Source organism: Phoenix dactylifera, chromosome 2 (genome assembly GCF_051530095.1).
Source record: "Phoenix dactylifera cultivar Ajwa chromosome 2, Ajwa_hap1_PhDact_Kaust_v1.1, whole genome shotgun sequence".
NCBI lineage: Eukaryota > Viridiplantae > Streptophyta > Magnoliopsida > Arecales > Arecaceae > Phoenix > Phoenix dactylifera.
In genome coordinates, this window is record NC_143191.1 from 42,037,178 (window position 1) to 42,055,979 (window position 18,802).

Sequence of the window (18,802 nt, forward strand, 5' to 3'; positions counted from 1 at the left end):
CCTTTCTTTTCCTATTTTCTTCTGCCACTTCTTTGGTGGGAGAGATGGGGGAAGTCGGTCGAAACCACTCCCCATCGAGAAGAGGGACCTCCGGCACGCTGCAGCTTGGCTGAGAGCCGACAGTGTCTGCGGTTGCGGCCGGCGGCTCCTCTCCCAGACCACATCGCGGCAGAGGAGGGGAGTTAAAGCCCTCCCCCTGTGATTGAGTCACGGCTCTCCCTCTCTTTCCGAGGCCATGACTTCCCTTCTTTTTCTTCTTCTTATCTTTTATTTTGTTATCATGGGGTAAAAAGAAATAGGAGTTAGGGTTTACCTCGCTTCGGGAGGAAGTTGCGACTACTCTCTCCGGTAGCACCAGCTGCAGGAAGCCCTATCCCTAGAGGAAGAAGGAAGATGCACTGTGAGGGAAGAGATGGAATCGAAAATTTCTTTCTTCCTTTTCTTTTATGAGATGATTTCGAAATGATCGTGGCTCATTCACCGTTGTGATGGAGTCGCCGCGTCGTCTCCGCCCTCTTAACGCATGAGCAAAGGGCCCTGGGCTGAAGTCGGCTGGGACTGTCAGCTTCAGCCCCTTTTTTTTGGGGTGGGGGGGGGGCGCTATTCTCACATTCTCTCCTCCTTAAAAAAATTGGGCTATTCTCACATTCTCCGCTCAAAAAAATTTCATCCTCGAAATTACAAACCTGAGTCTTCAAAATTTGTGGATGCCTCGCACGCATTTCATCCTCTAGCTCCCAAGTCGCCTCTCTGTCCGAATGGTTGCTCCACTGAATCCTCCTCACATAGGGAATGGTGCGCCGTCTCAAGACCTGCTCTTTGCGATCAAGTATGCGTAGAGGAAACTCTTTATATGTCAGATCCTTTTCAACCTGTAATGGCTCATACTCTACCACATGATTAAGATCTGCAATGTATTTTTGTAGTAGAGAAACATGGAAGATATTGTGTACACTAGATGGCTCTGATGTTCAGCTTTCACCTGCTGGTATACTAGGCATCGAGCTACAAAACTGGCTATCTCTCTTTTCATACCATTCCACCATAAATGCTCCCTTAAATCTCTATACATTTTTGTGCTACCTGGATGAATAGAGAAGCAGGATTCCTCCATAATTTTTCTCTTCAATTCATCATCATTTGGTACACATAATCTGTTTCCGAATCGAAGAGTACCATCTTGGTGAATTCTAAGCTCGGGTCGCAACCCTCCTTCCACATCTTCTTTAAGCCGATATAAGTGGGCATCAGCCTGTTGTGCAATCTTAATTTTCTCAAGCAATGTCGGTTGCACCATCAGACTAGCTAGCATACCTCCAGCACCCGTAGCAGTCACCTCAATCTGCATCATATTGAGATCCTTGATAATTTGCTTTTGAGTGGTGAGTAGAGCTGTAGTGCCTACTGTTGACTTTCTGCTAAAAGCATCAGCCACCACATTAGCCTTTCCCGGATGATATTTTATATTCAGGTCATAATCTGTTAGCAGCTTAAGCCATCTCCCCTGCCTCATATTAAGCTCCTTCTGTGTAAATATGTACTTTAAGCTTTTATGATCAGTGAAGACTTCACATGGCTCTCCATATAGATAGTGTCGCCAAATCTTTAGAGCAAAGACTACCTCTGCCAATTCCAAATCATGTGTAGGATAGTTCTGGTCATAGGGTTTCAACTATCTAGAGGCGTATGCCACCACCTTATCATTTTACATTAACACACAACCCAATCCTTTCTTCGAGGCATCATTATAATAATGAAACTTTCCGTACCGAATGGTAGGATGAGAATAGGAGCAGATACTAATCTCTGCTTCAACTCTTGGAAACTCTGCTCACATTCCTCACTCCATTCATACTTTGCTTGTTTCTGAGTCAAACGAGTTAAAGGAGTGGCTATCCAAAAAAATCCATCTACAAATCTCCTATAATATCCAACCAAATCCAAGAAGCTTCTGATCTCAGTCATATTGGCAGGACGAGGCTAGTTCACCGCTGCTTCAATCTTCTTTGGGTCCACTGAAATTCCATTTTTAGAGATCATATGCCCAAGAAATGCAATGCTATCCAGCCAGAATTCACATTTGTTCAGCTTGGCATATAATTTCTTCTCCCGTAGAGTCTGCAGTACTAACCTCCAATGATTTTTATGCTCTTCCTTGCTCTTGGAGTAGACCAGTATAACATCAATGAATACAATGACAAACAGATCCAGAAACTGCTTGAAGATCCTGTTCATCAGGTCCATAAAGGCAGCTGGAGCATTCGTTAGTCCAAAAGACAACCAAAAATTCAAAATGACCATATCTAGTCCGAAACGCTGTCTTGGGCACATCCTCGACTCTAATTTTTAATTGATGATAACCAGACCACAAGTCTATCTTTGAGAATACTTGTGCACTTTGTAGCTGGTCAAACATATCATCAATTCGAGGCAAGAGATACTTATTCTTCAATACACAGTCTCATGCTCCCATTCTTCTTTTTCACAAATAAGACAGGGGTTCCCCATGGAGAGACACTAGGCCGGATGAATTTCTTCTCTAGAAGCTCTTGTAGTTGGACCTTTAATTCACACAGTTCAACAAGAGTTGTCCGGTAAGGAGGCTTGGAGATTGGTCCAACTCCCGATGCGAGATCAATCTTGAAATCAATCTCTCGGTCAGGAGGCAACTCGAATAGCTCATCAGGGAAAACATCTGAGTATTCTCCCACAACCGAAATATCATCCAGCCTTGTTTCTATTTGAGTATCTACCACATAAGCTAAATAGGCCTGACACCCTTTTCTTAATGCCTTACTTGCACATATAGCAGAAATAAAATGTAAGCAGCACTTACATTGTATGGGCGTATCGCCCTAATAGAAGAACTCCAGCTCTCCTGGTATCTGGAAAACTACTCTCTTTCAGAAACAGTCTATGTGAGCATGATACTTGGACAACCAGTTCATCCCCAAAATGATATTAAAATCTTGCATATCTAACTGTATTAAGCCTGTCACTAACTCCCTTTCTCCTATTTGAATTATGCAATTCTTTAATATAATGTCAGCAACTACCATTTTCTGAAGGGGTGTAGCAATATATAGTGGCGCTTCTAATTTCTCCGGTATGCAGTGCAAGGATCCAAAGAATTTAGCAGATACAAAAGAATGTGTAGAGCCAGAATCAAATAATATAGATGCATCAACAGAGTTGATGGGGATAGTACCTGTCACCACCCTGTTGCTAGCACTGATGTCCTGTCGAGTCAGCGCGAACACCCGAGCAGTCCCCTTCTGCCTCTGATCACCTGATCCAGTAGGTCTTGGGTCATTCTTCTTCTGACGGTCACGTGCTATGTGTTCAAGCGACCACAATAGAAACATGCTCCTATCTTTTTAAGACGGCCCACTATGAGACTTGCCACAGAAGGTACAGGCCCCGAATTTCTTTTTGTTTGCATTACCCCCAAAGTTCCTTGGCCTAACATGCTGACTCCCCGATATCCTAGGCCTCTTCTAGTCACCTCTTTCTTTTTCTGATCTCACCAGTTCAGCTTCAACTTTCAGAACCCTGTCCAGTACTCCCTGTAACTGGTAAAAATCAGAACTGACAACCGAGATCGAATCTTGTATCTCAAGCCCTGCTCAAATCTATTGGCCTTGCTCTGATCGTCCTCCATAAGCAGAGGACAGAACCGACCTGATTCATTGAATTTGTTAGCATATTGCAGCACTGTCATATTCTTTGACTGCCTCAAAGACAAACTCATTCTCCTTTAATAGCCTTAGTGACTTAGGAAAGTACTGATCATAGAATATCCTTGAATTCAGTAACTCGGTATACGACCCCCGCTAGTGGGTAATAGTAAATTGGTATAGACCCTGCCAATGGAGAATAATAGTTGGTAAAGGCCTTGCCATGGGAATAAGAGCGGCCATAGCTGCATTATCATCTGAGAGTACGGATTTCAAAGCATGAATAATGACAAGAATTTTATATGATGCACATTCATATTTATGAACTTGCATGATTGGGCATCCACTATTTTATGTCTGATTTGAATATATGCTATATAAAATGCTTACTTTGTTACAATTGTTAATTTCTTAAATTAATGCACTGGCATAAAGCACATTAAGCTTGATCTGCTAAGATTGTGCATGGTTACTTACTGAGCCGTATAGCTCACACCATTTTATCCATTTTTTTCAGATAATTAAGATTGCTAGGAGCAAGGAGCTTGATGTACTTCAGGATTTGGAAAAATTGAATATCAAATGTTAAAATTTTAGAAGCTCTGCACCGTTCCATTCTGATGAAACTTATTATAACATTTGTAACTAAAATTGTTCATTTTTGATATGAAATTTTAAGTGGCTTCATGTTATTGTATGCATAAGGTTGCAATAGTACGGCTGTGTCATGATCCGAATTCAGGGCTTGACATTTAGTGGTATCAGAGCCAGGTTGGTTCATAACCTATGAGGACTAGGAAACACTGTAGCACGGATCCATTGGGATTGACCACGAGCCGATCGTGGTGTTTGTGATTAGATTTGAATGGATTTGAACCCTTAACCTGATGAGGACATCAGGGCTTGAACGGAGGGAGTATGTGAGGACCCGTGCGGGCATGTGTTTAATCCCACATCGGTTATTTGCTAGGTAAATCTTGGGTACTTATACAGGATCAAGGAACCAAAATAATACCTATCGGCTAGCCATTTTGGGTGAGGTCCTGGGTTGTTACAACTACTGTTTTGATTTCCTCTAATTTCCACCAACCTTTTAAAATTTTTTGATGTTAGAATTTTGCATTTATCTCTCTTTTATTCAGTCACCAATTGTGTTATCTAAAAATTTTATTTATTTAATGAGTGAGACATAATGATGTATAAATGGCACTAATTCATCACATATCCAAGCTAAATAAAAACAAAAGAGCCTATAAAATTCTCAACAAGTTCAATAAGATGGATTATATCAACTTTATCAAGTCACTTAAGGAATGATCTTATCTCTTCATCGTTGTTGACCTGCTATACTAATCAAAGTGGAAAACGAATATTACATCAACAGCATGGTTCTAAAGATATGTTGGAGATAAGTATGCTAAAGTAGATAACCAAATTCACTACAAGACATAAACAGAAGATTATTCTACTCCAATTGGAGCCAAAAGAGATTGACATCTGAAATACTTGAAGATCTGAACAAGAAGGTTAATTTCTTTCAAGAAGGGAGCAATGGTAAACATAGTCAGCTGTCCAACTGAAATGACTAACTAATAGATAAGTTTGAAGGGTCAAAGAAAAGGAAAAATCTTATAGACTCCTGCAGTTCAATCTATTGGCTATAACATAGGATGTATGCCAGAAGTGTATCTGAAGATGTGAAATAGAGCTCCACAAGGGGGCTCCATTACTCATTTTAGCTAATTTCCAAGAGTATTAGTCAGAGATTACTGCAAACCAGTTCAATTTCCTCCTCAGATATAGTTATATGCTGTGTAAGAAACATCATAGAAAAATTAAATCCGAGACATAGAAATGTATTCCACTTCATTCTGGTACCATTACAAGTACAAAAATTCAAGACTCTTCTGCAGAATCTTTATCCTATTTTGAGAGAACTGAGTTCGCTCCTCCAATATTTCTTCTCAGAATGCACAACTAGTAACTTTATGCATGCATCCATACTTGCTTATTATGCTGACAGATGCAACCCATCACTTATGTCTCCATACATGACTGAAATACCAACATATGCTAAAATAATTTTTCATATACACATGTACTTGCTACCAAACATGAAGCCTGCAACTGCTATAAACTATATCATTGCACGAATATATGCGCGTAAGTTGGGAAAAATTATTATTTTCCACTTGACTACCATGATAACCAAATTCTTCTGTAATACTGACATTTAACATGTCAGTGCAAAAATATTTTAAAACTATCATTATCTCCCTATCTGAAGCTTACTTCATTAAAGAAACATATGAATATTAAAAAATTGACTACCTGGAAATTTGTAGTTGAAGATTCTGTTAATGCTTCTTCAGATTGTTTTAGGATACTAAATTCATTCCCATCATCGCTGCCCTTGTGGCTCGGAGTAATAGGGGCATTATCCTTTGTTTTGCATCTCTCCGCCAGGACTTTGTTCTTTTTTCTTAATGCAGATATCTGCATGCAAAAAAAGGAAAAAAAATGCATGCTTTTAAAGAGTGCAGCTTTATGTACATTAAATGAGGAAATGTGCATAGGACAATCTGAAAACTAAGCCTTTCTGTAAATGTATATATCTGCTGGATTGAAATTTTTGGCAAATCACTTACAATTAAATTTGTTAGTAAAGCTTTTCAATCATATCCAAGAATATAAAGATACTTATACACATTTACTTTTGAGTAGTTTTAATACATCTATGATAACATAAATTCATTTATGATCTGAGGCACTGATCCAATTCAAAAACAGTTCATCATGCTAGTGAGACAAGAGTATAGGCAACAAATATCTGCTATCTCCAGCAACCAATGTCGAAGACAAAAATAACCATAACTAACAAGCTCCATCCCCTTTCTTGCTTGTATATTTTATGCATCAAGGGTTAATTTTTCCAGTTGAAGAAATTGTCGAGATGCTTCCATGGAATCCATGGAATTTAGATCGAAGTGTACTTAACAATTTCTATTTCTAATCCTTTACAAATAAGAGCACATCTCCTTACCAAGGTCTAAGAGATAAAATATATCTGCATTTTTTTTTGACACAACATAAAATATGTCTGCATTGGCCAAAAGAGATATAGAATGATTTGTGTACTTGTTTCCAGTATGAATGTCCCAAAATATGGAACATTTCTATATAGGAGCTTGCAAGTTTGTAATTGTCTAGGCTTCTCACATATATCATCAATGACTCTATATTGATGTAGGCATCCTATGTAGCCTATTGAAGCGAAATCAATGATGCGCCATCTGAATAAACATTCACATGGGTATTCATGATGTAAAACATTAAAATAGTTAAAGCTAGAAGATAAGTGTTATGGAGGTTCCTTAACTACGCATCAAGTTGAACTTTACGCATTGTCATTCTGGGAGCAATATAAAAATGAAGGACTTCAAGGTTGTGCTTGATTTAAGCAAGTTGACAAAGAAGTGCACCCAGTCCTATGATCATGGTTTTAGAAGATGGCTGACTTGGCCGCCTAGATGATGTGCCTAGGCACCCATCTTAACATTGTATATTGTTTTTGAGTATGTAAGATGAGACTGATTAATAAACTAGTATTAGATGTTGCCTGGTTGTAGTTCCCAGTGGCCTATCACACCTTGTTTGATATCATACTTTTCATTCATTAGTTTATAATTTTTTTTGGCCTTTTTCTTTTTTTTTCCTTTTTTTTATTTGCTATTTTGGGCTGCCTTGACCTCTGGGTGCATGCCTAGGCACCTGTGCAGCACTTAGGTGCTAGGCAGCTACCTGGCTGCCCTTCTGCTGCCTATGGTCTTATAAAACATTGCCTATTATACCCTATAAAGAAAAGATGAAAACGTGATTAGAAAGGAGACTCATTCCTCTTCCACAGAGTGAAGGTAAACAATCAAAAAAAATCTTCATCATCTAATCAAACTAGTGAGAATCATAAACGGAAACAAGCAAAAGAAAAGGGAAGTGATCAGAGCATACCTGTAATTGAAGACACTCTCTTTCCAATGATAGTTTCATAACAAGGTCAGTAATGATTTTACTCCTGATACCAATGTCCTTGGCAGTGGCTACTTTCGCATCATCGGTCTGATTCAAAGATGTCTCTAAACATTCCAATCTGCTTCTCACATAACCCAGCTCTTCATTTAGTTCCAAATTGGTTTCAGTTAACAGAGTACACTTAGATTCAGCATTCTCAGCCCTACTTTCAGCTTTTGCAACCTTTCCCTTAAGTTCCTTATTAATATGTTCCATATCACTAAGTGCAGTGTATAACATATTCTGCTGCTGCTCCATCGCTTCAACAGATGCTTTTGCATGTTCTAACTGTCTATTTGATTCCTTGAGCTTCGTCTCTAACAATATTGCCTTTTCTGATCCACTTTTTCTAAGTAAACCTAGCTTCTCATTAAGTTCCATGTTAGTTTTAGTTAATTGCATACGCCTAGCTTCTGCACTTTCAGCCCTGCTTTCTGTTTTCCAGACATTTTCCTTCAGACCCTCAATTACATTTTCCAGCTGACTAAGTTCAGAATGTAACAAAGTCTGCTGTTCCTGACTAGCTTCCACAGAGGCCTTTGCCATCTGCAACTGGATATCAGATTCACTTAACTGCTCCTCAAGTGCTCTCACCTTTTCTATTAAAGTCAAGACATCAGAACTAACAAGCATGCATTTACAATCAGCTTCTTTAAGGCTGGCTTTTAGGCCATTTTCTTGTACTACAAGGATGTTATCAAGTTCTGCACAACTAGTTTTCAGCTTCTCCAGAGCACTTTCTTCAGCAGATAATTTCGTCATACTTTCCTGCAACTTGGTTCTCATTTCACATTCTCTATGTAATGACCCATTTAGGTTTAGCTGAACAATCTGGAACTTTCCTATTAATTCTTTTGCAATGCCCAGAAGGAGCTCGGCAGCATTTTCTGCCTCAAACATTTTCTCCAAAATCATTTCCAGTGTTTCTTCCATTAAATATGACTCCCTTTCTGCATAGTGCAGCTTTAATTTGAGGTCCTCTTCATTAGATCTTGAATCTGACAGCTTCTTTTCAAGATCCATCTCCCTGGCCAAAGATTTCTCCAGTATCTGTAGAAGATGTCTTTGCTGATCCACTGTCTGCAGTTTCCACTTACTATTCATGGAAGAAAAATGGCCATTCTCCATCTCTTCATCTCCACCAGTCCCTGTTCAAAAGCATGCAATAATCTAGAAATTGAATCCATCTTCATTCTTGACATTAACATAGCTCCAAAGAAAATGATTTTGACTTACGAGTTTCATTATGAGCAAAAGCTAGGGTTCCTTCAAACTTGGCTGATTGCATTCTAATATCAGCAACTAAATCTTGTAACTGCTTTATGGATTCCTCAGCATCACGCAACTTCTCTTCTATTTTTATTGATGATTCTCCCAAGTGGTCATCCCAAGAAAGCTTCGGGTGGGCATCCATGATTTCCATTTGGAGCGAAGCCATAAAGTTGTCTAGTTCTTTGACCTCCATGTTCAAAATTCCAGACAAAGCATCAAATTCAAAGGCCTTCTCAATGGACTCATTAGAGATGTCCTCATACTCTGTGGTCAGAGCTTCAAAATCACTTGCTCTGCTTGACACTTGCATCAAAAGTATCTCCAAGTTCAGTAATTTTTCCGAAGAATATGCTAGGTCCAGCTCTGTTCTCGTTAAAACCGCCATGGCAGTGTCTCCACTCACTCTCTCTCCTGTTGGTGACCCATCTTCTTGTAAATAGTTATCATACTCACTATCAATAGCCATGGCCAGATTCTGTTTCAAGAACATCAGCAAAAAATTTACAGGAAATCCATGAGATAGGTGAGACAGGTGGTGAATAATAGGACAGAGAATTTAAGAAATCTAAAGGAAAATAAAATAATTAAAGATGCAGAGAAGATCGCAGTAAGCAGACATAGAAAACTTCAAAAACATAAGCATAGAAACTTTATCATCTAAAGTTACAACAATTTGAGTCCATTTTTGTTTCAGAAAATAATTCTAAAAAATAATAAATCTATAGAAAGTTTTTAGACCATGAATATGATGATGTAAAACTATAATTGTACCTTGGCATAAGATCTTTTAAAATTAATTACAAAATCCAATTTATGGAGCAAAAATACATAATATGATAGTTTCAAATCATTCTTCAACTTGCTCTGTAGAGGCTTAACATCGTCCATGTTTCACCAGATATGGGATCCAAAGAATTAAAAAAAAAAAAACAAAAAAAGGCAGGGTATTATCTGCAAAGCACTTTGGCAGTAACATGGACATCCAGGGAGTAAGCAAGTTCAGATAAGGTTGTTACTTAAATAAGGTCACAATTTGCATGGTGATGCTACATAAATCTTTGTATCTGGATAAGTCTCCTAAAATTTTATGATGTAGGTCTCGTAAAATTTTATGGATGAAGGATTTATTACAAGTATCAGCTGGATGTCTTTTGGCTCCAAAATTCAGTACAAAGCTATTAAACTGTGATATCAAGGACCGTTGACATTGACGTTGCATTTATTCCTGCAGTCTGGGAATAACTGGATAATCAAAAAGCAGACTTTAAGAGCAGAAAATAGAACAATAAAACCACAAATATGTGGCTTTAATTCTTGTATTAAAGATATAGCAGGATAGCCATTTTATGTGACTTTAATTCTTGTATTATAAATATTGTTGGATAGTCTAATGGCTTAGACCTACTAACAGATCTAAAGATATGCATTTAGCTTCCTGTATCTTGACTGAACGTAACACATTTTATAGGAAAAAGAAAGTTGACGGTCTTCAAAGGCTTATAGGTAATTCCATAACCCACTTAAGGACATGCAGCTAAGATTTTGTGGTTTGCAGCACAAATTTTTAGCATAATGGCTAAAACGTTCTGTAATGCTATGTCAATCTTTCAGCCAACTAATTTGGAGATAATGCTGAAGCTCTCTATAATGCACTATGTGATGAGTCATGAGCATGACATGTAATATGAGGCACCCGAGAAAGCCAATGAAAACAAGTACTATAATGTGGTCAACAAAATGTTCATCATATCTTTTTCAATGTTTACTTACCTAAAAGTGAGGTGTAGCTAGGATATTTAGGAAATCTCAAAATTGTAGGAGAATGGTTCTATAGATGTGCTGGAAACAAATAATAAGCTAAAGTCCAAGTCAAAAGATGATGACACACCAAAGGGCCTCAACATGGCCAGTCAGTCTATGTAATTCCTATCAGAAAGCAGATCTTTCGAGGATTTTGAAAGTTATATGTTTCTTTGTTAGAGTTATAGAGATTCCTCAATTTCTTGTACTGTTTTTCTCATCCATTTCAAAAGTTACAGTTTGACCAAATAATTTCTAGTGTGATGCATGGTCATAGCTTCAACTGATATTTTGAACACAAAGGTAATATATAATAATAAACATAATGCCACACAGCCCTGAAAGTACCATATCAGTCACTTGGGCTTTGGTTGCTAGTTTTAGCTGAAATATTTCTCGATAAAGTTATAAAAATTCGCAATCAGCTGGCATCTTGATACTTCTTTGTTGTATCAAAGAAAAGAACATAAGGTTATGGCATATGAAAGGCTCCATACTAACTAACAGCCATTATATTAACTATGAGTTTCTTGAGACCCTCAAATATACTGATTCTCACAAGCTAAAACATTCTCCAACAAATATTTTAGCTTTCCCTGATCGACCAGGAAAATGCTTATCGAATGTTAATTTGTCCATCATGCCTTTCCCTCTAGAATGTGCACAAACATTGAAGGATATGACTCTTGACATTCTATATGAGGATGATTTTGCAGCGAACCTTATGGCATGCCTTGATTTTAAGACTCATCACCTCATGTTGTAGTTTGGTCAAAAATTCATGTAGGTTGCCTCCAGGTTACTATAACTGATTAATTTATGGAAAATCTTATCATTTAGATTTTGTAAACACGTATTACACTTTCTTTGGATCTTCAATGGACTGAAAAATCCACTATCAAAAGAGAAGAGGCGCGGGGGGGGGGGGGGGGGGGGGGGGGGGGGGGGGGGGGGGGGGGGGGGGGGCTGTATGTCTCCAAGATAAAAAGGCACTAATATGGTTCCCTTCCTGGTTTATTAAGTTGGATCCATCATATCATAGAAATTTCAGATGACAGGTATCGAAAAGGCTATCAAATGAAAGAAGATTGATTGTAAAGTAGGGAAGAACTTCCATTTTTGGTGTACTATTTAACTTAGCAGGAGTCATGCATCTATTTTATTCCTTTTGGTGCATTAAACATTGATTACAGCTATATCTTCTTCAATCAAATATGTTCATGAACATCAACAGTTCATGATTTGTCTATTACATACCTTGCAGTACATTGAAGATTAAATACACTTATTCCCTATTCAATTATCTATTGGATGTTGTGATTGAAAAAAATAAGTTCTCTCCCAAACCATTGAAAATCCACCCTCTATGTACCTTGTGATATGCACAGATTGACTATTGTTGTTATTTTTACATCAGCTGACTTGATGAACAGAAATTGGACTCTTCCAAGTCTTAAGAAAATTAAGAAGGCTTGACTCCTCGTGAAATGAAGAAATTATCCTTTCTATAGAAGACATCCAGTAGAAAATTTTAGTGGATATTATTTTGATTGTGTTTGGAAAGAATGATACACAAATAAACACCATGTCATACAATGAAAAACGCTGTAATGTATTTTAGAAAAGATATTTTTTAACATTTTCAGAGCAGAGCACCCATTTGTATCTTTTCGTTGTAATGCATACCAGATGTCAAATAGTTTAGCATGAATCATGCTTCTGCAACAATTAATCCTTCTGAGTAAAGGGCCCCAAATCAGTTCGAATCTGGTCCCCTATCACATCCAGCTTGGAACCACAGTTCTGTGATTCAAAGCTATAACTAATAGGATTAGCAACTGCAAGATTCGGCAATTGCAAAATATTTGGAAATTAACCAAAAGAATTGGTTTCAATCAGATTAATTCTCCACCCATAAGGATCAGGATCAATATAACATAGATTTTACTCATCTTTCTACAAACTTTGGATCTTTCAAAATAAATAAAATCAAAAAAGCAAAAAGATGGAAACTTGCTTTCCTCAATGGTGATTAGAGAAAAGAAAGATCTGCTGGCAAGGAGAGGCCAGAGGGAGCAAGAAGAGAGCTCCAACTATCCAAGGGAGGAGCCAATCACTAAAATTTTTGTTCTCCAGTGAAAGGTGGGTGAGGACAAAATCTAGGAGAGTCCTCGAAGCAGGGATAAGGTGAAGAGAGAGAGAGAGGAGAGAGAGAGGGGGGGGAGAGGGAGGGAGAAAGGAGAAGTGGCCAACCTGCTTTGCTCCTCTCATACCATCCTCTTTTTTCAGCCAAGAGGAAAGAGGTTAGTCAATGCAAATGGCCGAGGTCTAGGTTGGTATGACTGGACTAATCACGTGAGTTCTTGAACCAGAAACTACCAAGTAAACACATAAGAAAAAGTGGCTCCCAACTCCCAAGGCTGTGGACATGTAAATGGATCAAATTTGGAAGGATCTGCCAATATCCTTGTCCAAAGATAACAAGCTATAGCATTTATTTATTTATTCAAAGTAATATATTATTTAATATAAAAGAAGGCGTCTTCTATTCATAGTCCTTGGTGATCATTGATTTTCTTTCTTCCATCATGATTGACTATAGACAGCTTATCATACTTTTGAATCACATGTTCTAGTCATTACACGAGTTAGTATGCGAATGATAAACAACCTAGTACAATGCTGTTTTGTAAAATGTAGGTACATAATGATTAGTATCCAAACAATAGTATACAGATTAGAACATTAACCAAAGCCAAAATTGTATATATTTTGCCCAACAAAAATTGAAGGAATCATTTATCTGATGAAGGAATCATTTGGTATAGTTAAATTTGTTCATTTATCTTTTAATCTCTTTGTAAATTCTGGATGCTTTTCAAGCCGTTGATTGCTTGACTTTTTGATATGAGCCTTTTTTCTTAGCCTAGGCTATGCATCCTTTTTACAATTTCTCGTTTTATGCTACATTGATTCCATGTGGAAAAAGATAAGTGCTTGGCATTTTTACGTCTTGAGTAGGTTGAATGAGCAAAAGAATTTACTATGCAAGGCGACCAAGTAGTTAAGGGACAAAATAGTGTTAAATTCTTTCAGTAGCAAACTAGAAGGATTTTGACTATAACATAAAACATAAGAAAACACCTATAATGAAACTCTTGAACATATTTAATATGGCTTGAGATGATAAGCCCATAAACATGGAAACACAAACATTCAAATAGTGAATTTGAATGGTGACTATCGAGTTTTCATAATCACCATTTTCCTTGAACTAGACACTGCATGAAAAGTTATTTGTGTGATGTTCGCCTGAGTGAGATTGTAACCTTTACATGCGGTGGAGGGCTTTTGCCAGATAAACTAGAGGACGAAACATTGACATTACTCGAATATAGTTTGGGAACCATCATTTTGTTTTAATAATTTTGCTTGGGATCTTTTATTTTTTGTGTTGCCAGATAAAAGTCTTAAGTTATGCCGACTATTATGGTTATATGAGATATGCCCTTGAATAAAGTTAAACTAATCAAAGAATTGAAACAACTGAAAGTAATTAGAAACATAAATCGAGAAAAATTAAATTTTGAAGATAATGGCAAAATAAAATGTGAAATATACAGTAAATGCCATTCACTAAACCTAAGTATGCGAGAAAATGAAAAATGATTTAGCAACCAAAATGAGAATTGCCGAAACTGCACTCCTACAACAAGGAAAGCTATCTACTACTATCATCTTGTATTACCTCAGGAGTCTCGTATTACTATTTTTGGCCCTTGTGCTTGTTTCCAAGATATTGCAAGTTTTGATTATCGATTAATTAATAAAAACATATAAAACTTTTGAATCACTAATTCACTGGCCACCACAAAGGATTTTCATAAATTTGAGATGCTTTAGCATGTCATTGGACATATTCTCAAAATTGCAATACGGCATATCAACCAATTCTTCAACCTTTTCCGAAGACATCTAACTTGTAAGATATGACAAAAGAATCCTTAGAATGCAGAATGATATGCTGAAGCCTTTTACAAAAAGAAGTCAAGGGATGCTTCAGCTTTTCACCAGTCATGAAACATTAAGAAGTAAAAGGCAGAAGCATAATTTTTTATCTTTACACAAAAATATATAAAAGAAAACTGATTATTTGAAACTTAGTTTCAGAGACCAAGCTAGAATTTGTATGGAGGGGGAGGGGGGCAAAGTGTTATGACTAATATCACATTCATCTCCTATTAAATGAACAAAATTAACAAAAATATTTTTTAAAATATTACTTAACATGAATTTCAAGATTAGAAACATTCTCAATACATATATGTAGTGCTTGTATCTTTTAATTATTGTATTCTCCACCAAGGTCCTAGCTTTTTGTTCTATTTTGTCATTTTGAAATTATTGAACCTGTTAACATGGACAAAAAAATAATAATTAACATCATTTTTTTGAGAATTAAAAATTGTAATTAGATCAAGCTGAATCATCTCACTAAATTCAAATCATTCAATATATAATCAACCACATAGAAAGGAAGCGTAAAATTGTAATTATTGATACAACACTGCAGTTTGAAAAAAAAAAATCTAAATTCTAAAGTATGAATTAAGATATTGATTGACATTATCATAAAAGAACATGAATTTTCAATCAATAGATAGTATAAACATATGAAGCCTTATTCACCATTCGCCAATACATGCATGATAATATGAGAGCACTAATATCAATATCCAAAGATACCCAAATTTACATATTAAAAATACATAAAATAAAAATAGAAAAAGAAAGAAAAATATGTAACCATGAACAAACTCATAGTGATTCGTGTTGGCTTCACCAAAATGCCATTTGAAAAGGAAACTTCAGCAATAACAGACTCTATTTAAGGCTCCGGATATTCTTTAGCCATCTGGCATTAGCCAAGGAAGCTAGGAGAAATTGGGTAGAAAATAAAGAAATTTGAGAAGGAGGAAGTGTAACAAAATTTGATTGTCAGTTTAGAGTTTGGGAGAGGAAGTATTTCGGGCATATACTCAGCGCAGTTTAGTCACATTCTTTCTTTTAATTTTTTTTTATATGTAGAAAAGTTTGTCATTTAATATTTGATATTTTAAAGGCCTGAAGTTAGGGCCTTAAGCATTAGTTAGTAGCTTGATTTTTGAAATTAGATTGGAGATACATTCTAATCCTGCTCCAGATTTATGCGCCACTGGGAAGTTGCGGAGAGGTGAGACTCCTTTTCTTTTTTTTACAACACAAGAGAAAGCAAGAGCGAGTGTTCAAAGCAAGTCAAACTTGTTAAGGATGTCACAGGACAGCCATGTATGGTAGCTAAAGAGATTTGGAGATTGAGCGAGGCACATGGAGATAAACCACAAATTGTGGAGGGCCAAGTGGTGGGCCTAATGGGAAAACCAAAGGGATCTACTGAAGCAGGGCACCGACTGCTTAGTTTAAGACTCTGAAGCCAGGTTTCAAGAATGTCAAAATGCCTAGAGAATGTTGCCATCATAGAACAATACACATCAAAATCAGCAGTGAGACATTTCCTGGCCAAGTGTGTCCTTGATGTACCCATGCAAAAGCTACATTCACTATAGAAAAGAAAGGGTTTTTGTCAGAAAATAGCGAAAAAAAAAGGTAAAGTAGAATGAGAGCTCACTGGGAAAGTTATGAACACATCCTCAATCATGTTTGTATAACTAAACATCTCAAATCACATGCTATCAAACAAGAACAAAACATTATTTGATTAAAATTCAAGAAAAAAGGGCTATAATAACCTTAATTCTACAGTGGAACAGAGATCTGACATGAGTTTAAAAAAAAAGCTAACCCATATTTTAAGAATATAAAATGAATCCTTTGCTTTATCTAAAAATCTCTGAATGACTCATAAAAATGACCCACAAGGAACTTGTAACCTTACTAGGGCATTAAAAATTAGTTCCAAGAACAACCAAGAACTCAATAATTTTCCAGCATGGAGAGGAAAATCTGATGATAGAGGAAAAAAAGAAAACAGAATGCTGAATTGAAAAATAACAAAATTGGACTGGGAATTACAGAAAATCAAAATTGGCACTTCTCACCTGGATAATGTGGCTTGAGCCTTCTAGGTTTGATTTGGGACGGATCTCAAACACTTCAGACCTTGACAGAAAGGAACAAACACTTGCAAAAAGTTATCTGATTGAATAAATGCGACAAACGCATACATACCATAATCCAGGAAACTGATGCCACTATCAAAATAGGTTTCTAGAATTTGACCTAAAAGAGTTTGCAACAATATCAGATCAATCCCGGAGGAAAAAGAAGGAGAAACCCGCAATGTTAGACCCAGTACAGATGTCGCATACCTCTTAGCACAAAAGAAAGACATAAATTTGATTTTCTCGGGTTAAAGCCAACAAAATCTCAGAAATCTGAAACCATGGCAAAAAGATAAGAAATAAATTGGTTTTCTAGGGTTGAACCAGAGCAGATCTCAGAATTAGTCAGAAAATATAGAACTACAAACAAGGAAGAAAGATACACAATAACTATCAAGAAAGACAGATTTATCATGCCAACATCAGGATCCGCCGGAAAATTAATGCTATATCAAAATGGATTGCTAGGGTTTAATCTAAATAGTCCACAAGAATCCTGGATCAATCCAAAAAGAAATCAAGAAAAGTGAAAGAGAACAGGAGGAAATGCGCTATTAACAGATTGAGCCTTCTTTCTTGACGACGTTCTTGAATTGTTCGCCCGTGTCTCGACCTTCGACGAGACGACGACGGGAAAGCTTCTTTGATACCATTGAGGACGAGGAGGTGGGAGGAATAGAGGGTTTTCCGGCGGAGAGGAGGAGAGCGGGATTCGGCGGTTTTTTTTTTATTTTTTAATTTTGTACAACGGCACCTGCAGCGGATAAAATTTTAAAAAAAATAGTTGGCGAAAAAGGAGAGTGCAGACACGTAGTTCTTTCGGAGGAAACCTCCGACGTAATAAACCTCATAGAAGGCAATTTAGTCAGCAACAATGATTTGAATGGAGTCATACTCTCAAAAAAAATCTATATATATATATATCGTAAAACAGCATCATCCCGGCAGCAGCACTATGCCCACTCCGAATCTACTTAATTATCGTAGCAGAGTCCCTATTGAGGATCCAAGCCCGCCGCACCGCCGAATTCCTCAACCAATGGAGAATCCCGGCCCAGAGGAGGATAATGGAAGGTCATGCTAAGATCAAGAATAAGGTACGGATCAACTATTTTGTTTGGAGAGCATTGGCTGAAGCCCGTTCTTCCTTGGCCAAGCCTCTTCATACTTCGCCAAGCCTTGTCCAACCCCCTTCACACTTGGCCAAGCCTTGGCCAAGCCAAGACCCTCAAGGCTCGGCCAAGGCACGGCGCACCCATGTGCGGCCCAAGCCGCGCCCAAGCCGAGGCGGCGCCCGCCCGCCTGCGCACGTGGCCGCCGTACCGCATGCCCATGTCGCGCGGCAGGATGGCCTGTGCGCGCCCAGCGCCAGGCCAGCCCTGTCACGCCCATGCTGGACGCCTGCAGAGGTCTGCCAAGGCCATGCCCTGGCCTACCCAGCGCCAGGCAATGGTCAGCTAGCCCCTGCCAACCCTGCCAAGGCCAGGCCATGTCAGCCCTGTCGGCCATGCTGCCCCGCCTGTCAACCATGTCCATGGCCCTGCAGCCACGCCCATGCCCTGCCAACCACCTGCCATTGGCCTGCCATCGCCATGCCTGCTGCCAGCAGTGCCTTAGCCCATGTCCTGCAGCCTGCCATGACCCTGCCACAGCCAGCCACCATGCCAAGCCATGCCACACCCTGCCAGCCACTGCAGAACATCAGCCACAGCCCAGCCATGCTGCAGCCATGCCATCAGCCATGTCAAAGGGCTGCAACCACCATACCAAGGTTGCAGCCTTGTGCCACATATCACCTAAGCCTTGGCCATGCCTAGGCCTTAG

General features: G+C 38.1%; 1 protein-coding gene across 4 annotated transcripts in view; it reads right to left on the reverse strand.

Moving 5' to 3' along the window:
* LOC103712742 (WPP domain-interacting tail-anchored protein 1-like) overlaps positions 1 to 17,854 on the reverse strand; it is a 31,494-nt gene extending 13,640 nt beyond the window's left edge. Inside the window, exons 1-6 of one of the 4 annotated variants that reach the window (XM_008799351.6) lie at positions 17,396 to 17,853; positions 17,186 to 17,251; positions 16,916 to 17,096; positions 8,982 to 9,492; positions 7,686 to 8,893; positions 6,009 to 6,173 (exon numbers count right to left, since the gene is read on the reverse strand). In XM_008799351.6, coding sequence (XP_008797573.4) covers positions 6,009 to 6,173; positions 7,686 to 8,893; positions 8,982 to 9,483 — 1,875 coding nt within the window. In that variant the 5' untranslated portion in view covers positions 9,484 to 9,492; positions 16,916 to 17,096; positions 17,186 to 17,251; positions 17,396 to 17,853. Of the gene's footprint in view, positions 1 to 3,208; positions 3,864 to 6,008; positions 6,174 to 7,685; positions 8,894 to 8,981; positions 9,493 to 16,915 lie in introns of all 4 variants that reach the window. The other 3 variants (XR_015975622.2, XM_039127453.3, XM_088716486.2) reach the window with 3 other exon arrangements.
* Between the last annotated feature and the right edge of the window lie 948 nt (positions 17,855 to 18,802).